At 40.7% G+C, this 12,403-nt stretch overlaps 1 protein-coding gene across 1 annotated transcript in view; it reads left to right on the top strand.

Annotated features, from left to right (window-relative positions):
* The window catches only part of DIAPH1 (diaphanous related formin 1), a 101,066-nt gene that overhangs the window by 38,339 nt on the left and 50,324 nt on the right, over positions 1-12,403 (top strand). Inside the window, exons 4-17 of the mRNA XM_074380862.1 lie at positions 365-466; positions 974-1,104; positions 1,297-1,383; positions 2,220-2,283; positions 3,659-3,798; positions 5,012-5,120; positions 5,585-5,695; positions 6,180-6,298; positions 6,935-7,051; positions 7,629-7,744; positions 8,536-8,600; positions 9,360-9,539; positions 10,270-11,055; positions 12,185-12,299. Coding sequence (XP_074236963.1) covers positions 365-466; positions 974-1,104; positions 1,297-1,383; positions 2,220-2,283; positions 3,659-3,798; positions 5,012-5,120; positions 5,585-5,695; positions 6,180-6,298; positions 6,935-7,051; positions 7,629-7,744; positions 8,536-8,600; positions 9,360-9,539; positions 10,270-11,055; positions 12,185-12,299 — 2,242 coding nt within the window. The remainder of the gene's footprint in view (positions 1-364; positions 467-973; positions 1,105-1,296; positions 1,384-2,219; positions 2,284-3,658; positions 3,799-5,011; positions 5,121-5,584; positions 5,696-6,179; positions 6,299-6,934; positions 7,052-7,628; positions 7,745-8,535; positions 8,601-9,359; positions 9,540-10,269; positions 11,056-12,184; positions 12,300-12,403) is intronic.

Genomic DNA, 12,403 nt, shown 5'->3' with positions numbered 1-12,403 from the left:
ATGTCAGTCATCCAGTGCTTCAGTCTGAAGAGATTTTTAAGGTCCGTCCTTGATGCAAAAAACATTATCTGTGGTTTTCTTCCAATGATACAGAAGAAATTTTTCATTTATATTGAGACCATTTTTCTTAGAGATAAAATATGTATTAAAATGTCTGTAGAGATTTATACTAAAATGTTAACTATACTTATCCTTGAGGAATTTTCATCAGCTGTAATAGCTTAAATTTCTAGGGATCAAGAATTTATTTACTCAATAAGCATTGTATATGCACAACTCTTCACTAAGTATACTAATGTTAAACACAAAATGTATAAGGAATTTGAGACAATTTTGTTTTTTCTCTTTTTTCGCCCTCTCCTAGCTGGATATGAATCTGAATGAGGAGAAACAGCAACCTTTGAGGGAGAAGGACATCATCATCAAGAGGGAGATGGTGTCCCAGTATTTGTATACTTCCAAGGCTGTGAGTCCTGGGGCAGGTGTCCATGACATGGGAGACTGTGCCCTTGTCTTGGACCTGTTTGTTTTGCCAGTTTTATGTAGCATTTTATGTCTGCATCAATTCTGTTTCACTCCACTATATAAACCCAATTACTTTTTACTGTCTTATTGAATTACTGTTCTTCCACACTTTTTGCCTGGTTAAATCTTCATGAAGTATGTAAATATAGGGAATGAGATAGGCAGTTTTAAGTCTCACATATTTTGGTAGTATGTGTGATGGGTATCTGCCCTGATAAACTTGGCCCGATGTGGTGGCTCACTCCTGTAATCTCAGTACTTTGGGAAGCTGAGGCAGGAAGATCCCTTGAGCCCATGAGTTTTGAAACCAGGCTGGGTAACATGGTGAGACCTTGTCTCTACTGAAAATTAAAAATAAAAACAAAATATAAACTCTATTGACTAATACTAGTCCCTAATTTATGACTGGGTCCACTGTTACTAATCTGTATCTATGCCTTCTGTCCAGGGTATGAGTCAGAAGGAGAGCTCTAAATCTGCCATGATGTATATTCAGGAGTTGAGGTCAGGCTTGCGGGATATGCCTCTGCTCAGCTGCCTGGAGTCCCTTCGTGTCTCTCTCAACAATAACCCTGTCAGGTGAGGATTCTGAGGAGATAACAGGAGTAGGAGCCCAATGTTGGAGCTCATTGGTGGTGACTGAAGATCAAAGGAGCCGGTGAAGTATGAGAATAGTCTGAATTAGAAGTAGAAAGTTGTCAGGATAAACTTTGTTTGGCAAATAAGTATTTATTGATTTGATATTGCATTGTCTCTGTCTGTTCCTTACAGTTGGGTACAAACATTTGGTGCTGAAGGCTTGGCCTCCTTATTGGACATTCTTAAACGACTTCATGATGAGAAGGAAGAGACTGCTGGGTAAGGACTTCCAGATCTTTGCAGCTTCTACTTGGAAGGTCATAGGGGACTTGGCTATTTGCTCTGAAGGAGAAAATAGCAGTTAAATGTAAAGTTTTGGGCTAGGGGAATGTACTGTTAGCTGAGAAAAGGTTTATCATAGTGGTGACTAGAGGATGAATGATGATTATAGATACAGGAAAGGGAGGAGGAACTTAAATTTCATGTTGAATAACTCTAATATATACTGCATAATATTATTAGTCTCCCAGCACTGGTTCTTTTTCAATCTGGAAATAAAATCTGATTTAGTGCTGCCCTGTAATCTGGTCTGGGTCATATCCATTTGGAAGTCTTACAATATACTTGGGACTAGTATTGTGGCAATCTTCAAGGTTGGAATAATTTTTAGGTGTATCTTACACTGTCTTAGGCTACCTTGAAGCCAGCCTGAAGCAAAATACTTCCTGGATTCTTTCTGACACAAAATAATACAAGGCCAAGACCTGTATATACCTTCTCAGAGCTGAAACCTGTGAAGTAGCGAGGCAAACAGCAATAGATGGGATGTTATCCTGATAGAATTTAGCACTTAGGAGCCTAGAGAGAGTTAAAAGGAAGGTTTTAATGTAATACTAAATTCCTGGATTACAAGAGGATCAGCCAAACTTCTTTGATGGTGAGGATCCCTCTTTAGTTACCTATTTTCATCAGTGTTTCTGGGCAAAGTGCCATGTGCTAGAATTTACTCAGCTACTAGTTGAGGTTATTATTCCTAAGAACCTTGTTTGCAAGATTAAAAATGGGAAAGTGGTAGAGAATAAAGGGACCTCACTGATGATGTGTTCTATGTACAGGAGTTACGATAGCCGGAACAAGCATGAGATCATTCGTTGCTTGAAAGCTTTTATGAACAACAAGGTGAGATTCTTTTCATTCTCATTCCAAACCCCATCTGGATCCCTCCTCTTTCTCTTCTATTGGCAAACTCAAAATAGGAGCTAAGAATATGAGGTTCAAGACTTCTAGCTTTCTCTTTTAGTATCAACTGTTTTTCTTTTTTTCTGAGACAGAGTCTCACTCTGTCGTCCAGGCTGGAGTGCAGTGGCGCAGTCTTGGCTCACTGCAACCTCCACCTCCTGTACAGGCACATGCCACCACACCTAGCTAATGTTTTGTTTTTAGTAGAGACGGAGTTTCACTATGTTGGGCAGGCTGGTTTTGAACTCTTGCCCTCAGGTGATTTGCCCGCCTTGGCCTCCCAAAGTTCTGGGATTACAGGCATGAGCCACTGTACTTGGCTTCATAACTGTTTTTCATTACCACGCAGACATGCTTCTATGGACATTTTTTTCTCAGTTCTAACTTCTGTTGCAGAGAACAGGCTCAATTTTGTTTCTCTTTCTTTACTTTCTTTTGCTAATTCTTGAATTTCCTGACCTGTAATAATTGTTTTTGGAAGATTTACTTTATTTTCTGTGTCTTTTTTCTTCTAGACTGTTTCTACTTTAGAATTTTTTTATCTTCTTTTTGTCTGTTTAGTAATTCAACCCAGGGAGCCCACAATCATGTGCCTCTAAGTGCACATCTGTCCTCTTCACTGTTTAATTTTATTATAATTAACTTATTCCATTCGATTAGGAAGGAGAGAATTAACAAGAAACATAAAAGTCAGAAACTTTTATTCTCGGAAGACATAGAATTATTTTGTGTCTCCTAGAAAATTATTTTGGTATGTTCATCTCTTAATTATTTTGGGAAAAGTATTCTACCCTGTATTAGTTTGCTAGTGTACCACAAAATTAGGTGTCTTAAACAACAGAAATTTATTATCTCACAATTCAAGAGGATAGAATTCCAAAATCTAAGGTATCAGCAGTGTTGGTTCTTCTGAAGGCTGTGTGTGATCATGTGCTCCATACCCCTTCTAGTTTCCGGTAGCTTGCTGGCAATCTTCAGCACTCCTTATCTTGTAGATGCATCATCCTGATCTCTGCCTGTGTGATCACATGATGTTCTCCCTCTGTATGTATCCATATCCAAATTTCCTATTTTTATAAGGACACTGGCCATATTGGATTACGGACCCATTCTACTCCAGCATGACTTCATTATAGCTTGACTAGTTTGCAACGAGTATTTTTCCAGATGAGGTTACGTTTTGAGGTGCTGGGGGTCAGGACTTCAGCATATGAATTTGAGAGACTACCATTCAACCCGTAACAACCCCTAAACTTGTCCCCCATTAGATGCTGTCATCTTTCATTACTCCTTTCTTTGTTCTTGGCCCTGCTAGTTTGGAATCAAGACCATGTTGGAGACAGAAGAAGGAATCCTACTGCTGGTCAGAGCCATGGATCCTGCTGTTCCCAACATGATGATTGATGCAGCTAAGCTGCTATCTGCTCTTTGTATTCTACCACAACCAGAGGACATGTATGTGACTGGAATCATTTTTCTTCTTCATTTTCAGTTTTATCGTTTTCTTAGTTTAGAGGACAATTGAGTTGATTGGGTGTCCCCTTGGTCATAAATACTAGGTAAGATTGTATTTCTTCCCAGAAGTGAACACTAAGAATCTTAACATTTAAGAACAATTCCTAAGTGATTGGTGCTATCCTGAATGTTCCACTGGTTATCAGAGATATAGCAAGATGTCTCCTAATATCTGTATTGTCTAGGATGAGGGTTTCTTTTTACTGTTTTATTTTTTTAAATTCAGAAGTGGCACAATGTTATTTTTCAAATTCAAACATTATAGAAGTGTATAAAGTAAAATGTAACTGCCTCATCCCTTTGCTAAATCTGATTCTGTGGAGAGAACAACTGTTAATGGGATAATATAGTCTCATAGAATGTTTTCTAGGCATAGACACACATATTGCATTCCCTTGATTCTAGACATCTGCCACCCCAAGGGATAGTATCTTAAGAGCTGAGGAATGTCACTTATGCCTATAAAACCAACTGCATATATAGGATAGATTTTTATTAGTGTAGAGGGATTTGGTTTAATGAAAGTTAAATCATTCTTCTCAACTTGTTTCTTTTTATAGTAGATCTTGGACATTTTTTCTATGTCAGTACTTACAGATCTACCTTATTATCTTTAGTCGCTGTTTAGTATTCTGTATGCATGTATGTAGCCCTATAATTCATTTAACAATTGCTCTGTTGCTGTACTTACAGATACTTTTTAAAGCAGATTTCTATACCTGTTCCAGGTGATAATTTTTACAGATGATACTGCAATGAATGTCCTTGGCCTATCTTCTCTCACATTTATGCATACATGTTGGATACATTTCTGGAAGTAGACTCTATGTTACATGCATGCAGAATTGACTAGTACTGTTAAATGCCCCTCCAAAAGTTGTATCAGTTTATACTTCATGGAACAGGGGACTTGATTAGTATTTATGGATAGAAGCCTAGGGATGGGTTTTAGGGAATGCATTTCTCTGAAGAGATGATCCTTAGTTTTCAGCAGTTTCTGGAAACTGGGTGGTGAGAATAATAACGTGAGAAATCTGTAACACTGATAATGTCCTTTTCCCTAACTGGTCTGTGCCCCTGTGTAATCTACTCATTATACATGTCTGCGTCAGAATACCTGGAAAGTTCTCTCCCTTTCCTTTCTCTTGGGCAGGAATGAAAGGGTTTTGGAGGCAATGACAGAAAGAGCTGAGATGGATGAAGTGGAACGTTTCCAGCCACTGCTGGATGGATTAAAAAGTGGGACCTCTATTGCACTGAAGGCATGTATATCCCCTGAAACTAGGCCCAAGAATAGAATTCAAGATGTTCAGACTTAAATTCATTTGACCTTTTACTAGAATACATGGAGTGGCTCCCAACTATATATTTTACATTTCACAATCTGTTCTGAAAGGAAAATGATTAACCTTCTCTCTAAGAAGATAAAGAATGAACTGTTTTCCTCATTATGAGATGGAAAAGGGCATGGTTTCTGTTTGTAATCTAGGAAAACTGAGACCTACAACAACATACACTGTCAAATCCTTGGAATCATTTAGAGTTTTGGGCTCGCTAGATCTGTACTCAAACCAGGTTTCATTGCTGTAGTAGAAAAGTCATTTTTAGAGTTTTTGTATTGTATCTTTCAGGTTGTATTTGGGGACCTAAGAATGTATGTAAAGAAAATGGATTCTTGATATCCAGGAGTTAGCACTGACATAGCTGCTGAATTTTCGCATTTTAGGTTGGATGCCTACAGCTGATTAATGCTCTCATCACACCAGCTGAAGAACTTGACTTCCGAGTTCACATCAGAAGTGAATTGATGCGCTTGGGGCTACATCAGGTGTTGCAGGTAAGTTACTACACTTCATTAGAAAGGCTAGCCTGGTTCCTTCCTGCTCTATGGTTCAACAATCCCTGGGACAACTCTGGTTTTCAATTAAAAACCAGGTTGAAAAGCTTAGGTTTCTTTTTTTTTTTTTTTTGAGACGGAGTTTCGCTCTTGTTACCCAGGCTGGAGTGCAATGGCGCGATCTCGGCTCACCACAACCTCCGCCTCCTGGGTTCAGGCAATTCTCCTGCCTCAGCCTCCTGAGTAGCTGGGATTACAGGCATGTGCCAACATGCCCAGCTAATTTTTTGTATTTTTAGTAGAGACGGGGTTTCACCATGTTGACCAAGGATGGTCTCGATCTCTTGACCTCGTGATCCACCCGCCTCAGCCTCCCAAAGTGCTGGGATTACAGGCGTGAGCCACCACGCCTGGCGAAAAGCTTAGGTTTCTAACCACATAGGATACTTTTGGGTTCCCTAACTTCTACTTTTGTTGTTAACAGGACCTTCGAGAGATTGAAAATGATGATATGAAAGTGCAACTAAATGTGTTTGATGAACAAGGGGAAGAGGATTCCTTTGACCTGAAGGGGCGGCTGGATGACATTCGCATGGAGATGGAATATCCTTTTACCGACTCGTTTCAAGACAAATGAGACATTCATTGTATTTGGTTCCCTGATCCCTGTGTGGAATGTTTTGGGGGATGATGACTCAAAACAGTATTAGGCTTATGTGTCTTCTCATTAAATAAGGCATGTGTATTTTTATTGCTGCTGGCTTTACTTACCTTATTATAGACCAAGGAAATCAGTAAAGGTGATCTGAGGGTTGTTGAGCATGGAAGCCGTCAAAATCATTGTAAACTTCCTAGAACGTGATAGCTTAGCTGACTAAGATGTAGAACTGAATTTTAGAGCTGTTTGGACTGACAGAAGGAGTAATTTAGTTACCTGTTAATACTTTCCATAAGTAACTTTGAGGCAGTTATCTCTTAGTTTCTATCTACTGCCTGATCTTCAAGCCAAGTACTTGCTAGAGATCCTCTGTGTGTATAGTACCACCCAACTCACTGGTCCCTTGGCAAAAGGATGTTTTAGAGAGCTTAAAGCTTCTAGTGATGTTTACAGGAAGAACAGCCAGTAGAATGGAAGTGGTATCTTGCTACTTTTCCCTAGCTTTTCCAAGAGTTGAATAAACCACTTGTCAAACATCATTTCTACATGTTTGTTTTCCTTAGCTTATTCCCCTTTTTCACTGACTTTAGTGAAGTCTTCCAGATTCTCTTAAACACAGTGAAGGATTCAAAGGCAGAGCCACACTTCCTTTCCATCCTGCAGCACTTACTCTTGGTCCGAAATGACTATGAGGCCAGGTAAGATGGTTTGCTTATGGAAGTTTTGAATTTGAGCCTAAAAGGGGAGAGTGAATTCCTTAAATTCAAAGATTGTTCTGTAAAGGGAAAAAGTAAAGACAAAGACCCAGGAGTAGGGTTCTTCAGTCACAGATATAAAGGAAGTTGCCTTCTTTTTTTAATCTAACTCAAAGGCATCCCTGTGGAAGAGGTCAGAGTATGTAAAGTGAAATGCCTGTCTGTTTTTGGAAGGAAGTAGGTAAATAGGATGAAGATGATAGCAAAGAGAGGTGGCAATTTTAAATTCTTTCTAGTTTCCTCGAAGTATAGATTTAGCAATAGCACTATCCATCACAGGAAGGATCAAACCCAAATTTTTAGATGGAAAGTATTGGCACTAGGAGGCAGATGGCAGGTAGATGGGGTAGCTGATGTGGAAAAAGAAGTTTTCTTAGCATGGCAGTGATACTTGTGTTGTCTTTACAAAAATTTTTCCAGGTCTCTCAGTTGTCAGAGCAGTTAAGTTTTCTTGGTCCTGAATACTTCTGAAAGTTATATTTTGATTTTCCTTTGATGACCCGGTTTTATTTTCTTGTAGACCTCAGTACTATAAGTTGATTGAAGAATGTATTTCCCAAATAGTTCTACACAAGAATGGGGCTGATCCCGACTTCAAGTGCCGGCACCTCCAGATTGAGATTGAGGGATTAATTGGTAAGCACATTCTTCTATCTGGCTTCTCCAAGTTTAGCTTTTTTTTTTTTTTTTTTTTTGAGACGGAGTTTCAATCTTGTTACCCAGGCTGGAGTGCAATGGTGCGATCTCAGCTCACCGCAACCTCCGCCTCCTGGGTTCAGGCAATTCTCCTGCCTCAGCCTCCTAAGTAGCTGGGATTACAGGCACGCACCACCACGCCCAGCTAGTTTTTTGTATTTTTTTTTTTTTTAGTAGAGACGGGGTTTCACCATGTTGACCAGGATGGTCTCGATCTCTCGACCTCGTGATCCACCCGCCTCGGCCTCCCAAAGTGCTGGGATTACAGGCTTGAGCCACCGCGCCCGGCCAAGTTTTGCTTCTTCTTTTCATTTTGCATCTTTTTTCAGTGAAAATGTCAGAGAAGATACCTTTCCAGTCCCCAGATATTTCTATTTTTGTCCTTTCTTACATCATAACCAGCATTTTTGCTAGGAATCTGTAGGTCTTTAGTTTATTTCTACATAAAACACACACCAACACCTTTTGCAGGAACTCCTGCTGGTCTCAGAAACTCAAAAGTGTCACTCATAGGCATTCTTCATGCTACCAGCATGGTAGCCTTACCACATACCCAGAGATCACATGTTGAACTTAACTGAAAGTTTCATTTCTTTGTCTAGTGCAGAACATTAAGAAAGATAATAAAAATAATCAAAAAGATAAAAGACTGTTCTTTGAAAGGGCTTGGGTATAAAAGAAATAGACTAAGAGAATTGGGAGCTTTACTTACTGACTCTTCCTCTTTTCAGATCAAATGATTGATAAGACAAAGGTGGAGAAATCTGAAGCCAAAGCTGCAGAGCTGGAAAAGAAGGTGCATATGAGACCAAAAACATGTGTTTGAGTATATCTTGCTCTGAGGATTATTATTTTTCTGACCTGTGAGACACTTTTTTTCTGTGGTATTTTGGAAGCATTTAGCACCTGATGTATAATTCCCAGGGGAAACCATTCCAGTATAGGTTAGTCATTAGAAAAAGTGATATGGATGTCATTATGAGGAGCTTTCCTGGTGGGTTTGCAGTTCTTGGGCTACTAGGCAGGAAAAGAAAGACAGATGATACTTATATAATAGTGATTGGACTCTCAGGTTTGCTTGGCATTTTAGCCTCTTAACCCTAGAACATTAGGAACTGGGATCCTTTGAACAGTAGAAGTGGAAAATGTCTTTGAGTTTTCTTTTTCTCTTCAATTGTTAAGGAGTCCTACTGTGGTTAATAGGTTTTTTTATCCTAGAGAATATTGGGATTTTACTACCATGGCTGTCCTAGTTAAATACCTTTAAAATCTTTGTTTTGTTTTTTACTATAAAAATAGGGAATCTATGGAAATGAACTGATTTCCTTCTCCTTTAATCTTGATTTTAAGAATCATGGTGCTTTTTTCCCCAATCATAGCCTGAATTTGTGAGCTCTGTAGATCAACTATTGGCCCGAAACAGGAGATGGGGGTGGGGGCCAGATTCCAGCACCCCCAGGCAAAAGAGGAGGTGAGGGGAATTATGGGTAATAACACTTGTGCTTCTTACTGAGATGGAGAGCTTACTGGGAGTCTGATTCATTTTTTTCTCTAGCTGGACTCAGAGTTAACAGCCCGACATGAGCTACAGGTGGAAATGAAAAAGATGGAAAGTGACTTTGAGCAGAAGCTTCAAAATCTTCAGGGAGAAAAGGATGCACTGGATTCTGAAAAGCAACAAATTGCCACAGAGAAACAGGATCTAGAAGCAGAGGTGTCCCAGCTCACAGGAGAGGTAATGTCTGAGCAGGGAAGGCAGAGTGACCTGTAACCTCAAGATGCACATGGCTTAGAACAGGAGTCAATCATCTCACTCCTAGGGAGGGATCAGCTACTAATAGGCAATCTAGTTACATGGTGCATATTTTAAAAATAATATACTGGTTTTTGGTTTGTGTTGGGGGTAAGTAATACATAAGACAGAAAATATGGAAAATACAGAAAAACATTAAAAATGAAGGTGATCAGTCTTCCAATAAATTAGGAATAAAAACTAAACTGTTACAGATTAGCTGATTTTCTGTTAGTTTAGTCATCTCTGCACAGATTTATCCTTACACACTCCCTGTGCAGTAGTAAATACTTAAATGATCTTTGATACCTGATAACTTGATTACTTATATGGTTATATAATCATCTGTGTAGCATATATATTAGTTATATAACTAGAACATTTGATTTACTTGACCTTTACATTTTCTAATCAAGGGAGAGTTTAACATAAATGTTGAAATTGTCTTTTTAATACAAAGCATTCTGAACTAAGAACATGAAGACCTGAATTCTAGTTTTGTCTCTGCTGCTAAGCAGTGTGACTTTAGGGGATGATGTGATCTCTCTGACTTCTCTCAGTTTCTCCATTGGTAAAATGAGAAGTTTGGATTAAGTCATTTGTCAGATTCCTTCTAGCCCCCGTAGTCCCTCAAGTGGGGTGAGAAGTACTCACATTGATGTTATTTCTGTAGGTTGCCAAGCTGACAAAGGAACTGGAAGATGCCAAGAAAGAAATGGCTTCCCTCTCTGTGGCAGCTGTTGCTATAGCTCCTTCTGTTACTAGCAGTGCTACTGTTCCCCCTGCCCCTCCTTTACCTGGTGACTCTGGCACTATTATTCCACCACCACCTGCTCCTGGGGGTAGTACCATAGTTCCTCCGCCTCCTCCACCACCACCTCCTTTGCCTGGGGGCGTTTGCAGCACTGCTATCTCTCCACCCACTCCTTTGCCTGGGGGTGCTAGCATCCCTCCACCCCCTCCTTTGCCTGGGGGTGCTAGCATCCCTCCACCCCCTCCTTTACCTGGGGGTGCTAGCATCCCTCCACCTCCTCCTTTACCTGGGGGTGCTAGCATCCCTCCACCCCCTCCTTTGCCTGGGGGTGCTAGCATCCCTCCACCCCCTCCTTTGCCTGGGGGTGCTAGCATCCCTCCACCCCCTCCTTTGCCTGGGGGTGCTGGCATCCCTCCACCTCCTCCTTTGCCTGGTGGTGCTGGAATCCCCCCACCACCTCCTCCCTTGCCTGGAGGAGCAGGAATGCCACCTCCTCCTCCCCCTCTTCCTGGTGGTCCTGGAATCCCTCCACCTCCTCCTTTTCCTGGAGGCCCTGGCATTCCTCCGCCTCCACCCGGCATGGGTATGCCTCCACCTCCCCCATTTGGATTTGGAGTTCCTGCAGCCCCAGTTCTGCCATTTGGATTAACCCCCAAAAAGCTTTATAAGCCAGAGGTGCAGCTCCGGAGGCCAAACTGGTCCAAGGTAAGAATCTCTATTTCTTCACCAGTAGATCTTTTTTTTTTTTTTTTCTTTTTTAGTTTTTGAGACGAAGTCTCGGTCTTGTTGCCTAGACTGGAGTACAGTGGCATGATCTTGGCTCACTGCAACCTCTGCCTCCCAAGTTCAAGCGATTCTCCTGCCTTAGCCTCCTGAGTAGTTGGGACTACAGGTGCTTGCCACCACACCCAGCTAATTTATTTTTTTTATTTTTAGTAGAGATGGGGCTTAACCATGTTGGCCAGGATGATCTCAATCTCCTGACCTCGTGAGCCACCCACCTTGGCCTCCCAAAGTACTGGGATTACAGGCATGAGCTGCTGCGCCTGGCCTCACCAATTGATCTTAAGAAACCATTTTACTACCAATTTTCTACTTTGTATTTTGTGCATGGATGGGCTGCACCTCCCTTATGGCTTACATCTTTCCGTCTTCAAGTTTCACTCATGCTTATGTTTATTCAGCAGATATTGGGCATCTTCTATATGCCGTACATCACCATGGAGAGTTCTGTGAACCCTGTACTCTGAATTTAATCTTAACTAAACTTGTACTTAATGTTTTTTGCCTTTTTTCTGAGGCTATCAATACCATGGTAACACACAGTTTGATAACGGTCATTCACCAGTCTGCAAGCTACTGATAATTGTGCTGATCCAAAAGTCATGGATTTATGAATCCACTCTACCCCAGTTTCACAGGATATAAATTACACAGCCCATATTTGCATGCACAGTATTGTTCCCATGATGTGCTCATAAAATGAGCAAATTTGGCAACTGGTGGGGAAAATATGATGGAGAGCAAGAGAAGATGTGAAATAAAGCCTTAATGCTTCTGAAGCTAGAGGATTTGGAGTTAGGAGGAAGATACGTAGTATACATGAATCTAATTCTTAGATTTATGAATCCATAAACAAATAAACTGGAAGTATTCTCTAATACTAATCCCTTTCCTAATCCCACCACACTATTCTGTGCCTCATGTTAGTCTTATTCTAGTAAGACATTGTTGATAATCAGCCAGCCACTTATTTTACAGACTCATTTGTTTCTTAGGATGGAAAGTACAGGGCTCAGTTTACTAATTTTTAACACCCTGCCTTTATCCACAGTTTGTGGCTGAGGACCTCTCTCAGGACTGCTTCTGGACAAAGGTGAAGGAGGACCGCTTTGAGAACAATGAACTTTTTGCCAAACTTACCCTTACATTCTCTGCCCAGACCAAGAGTGAGTCCCTTCCTCTTTGATGCAAAGGTCCAGTGTAGGGCTTAGAATATTTTTTCATCAGGTTTCCTACTCCCTTTCCTTCCCTGGGTGAGGGTAGAAAGGGC

This window comes from Saimiri boliviensis, chromosome 1, assembly GCF_048565385.1.
Source record: "Saimiri boliviensis isolate mSaiBol1 chromosome 1, mSaiBol1.pri, whole genome shotgun sequence".
In the NCBI taxonomy this organism is placed as follows: Eukaryota; Metazoa; Chordata; class Mammalia; order Primates; family Cebidae; genus Saimiri; species Saimiri boliviensis.
Note: the sequence above shows the minus strand (reverse complement) of the source record. Positions and strands in the feature narration are given on the sequence as shown.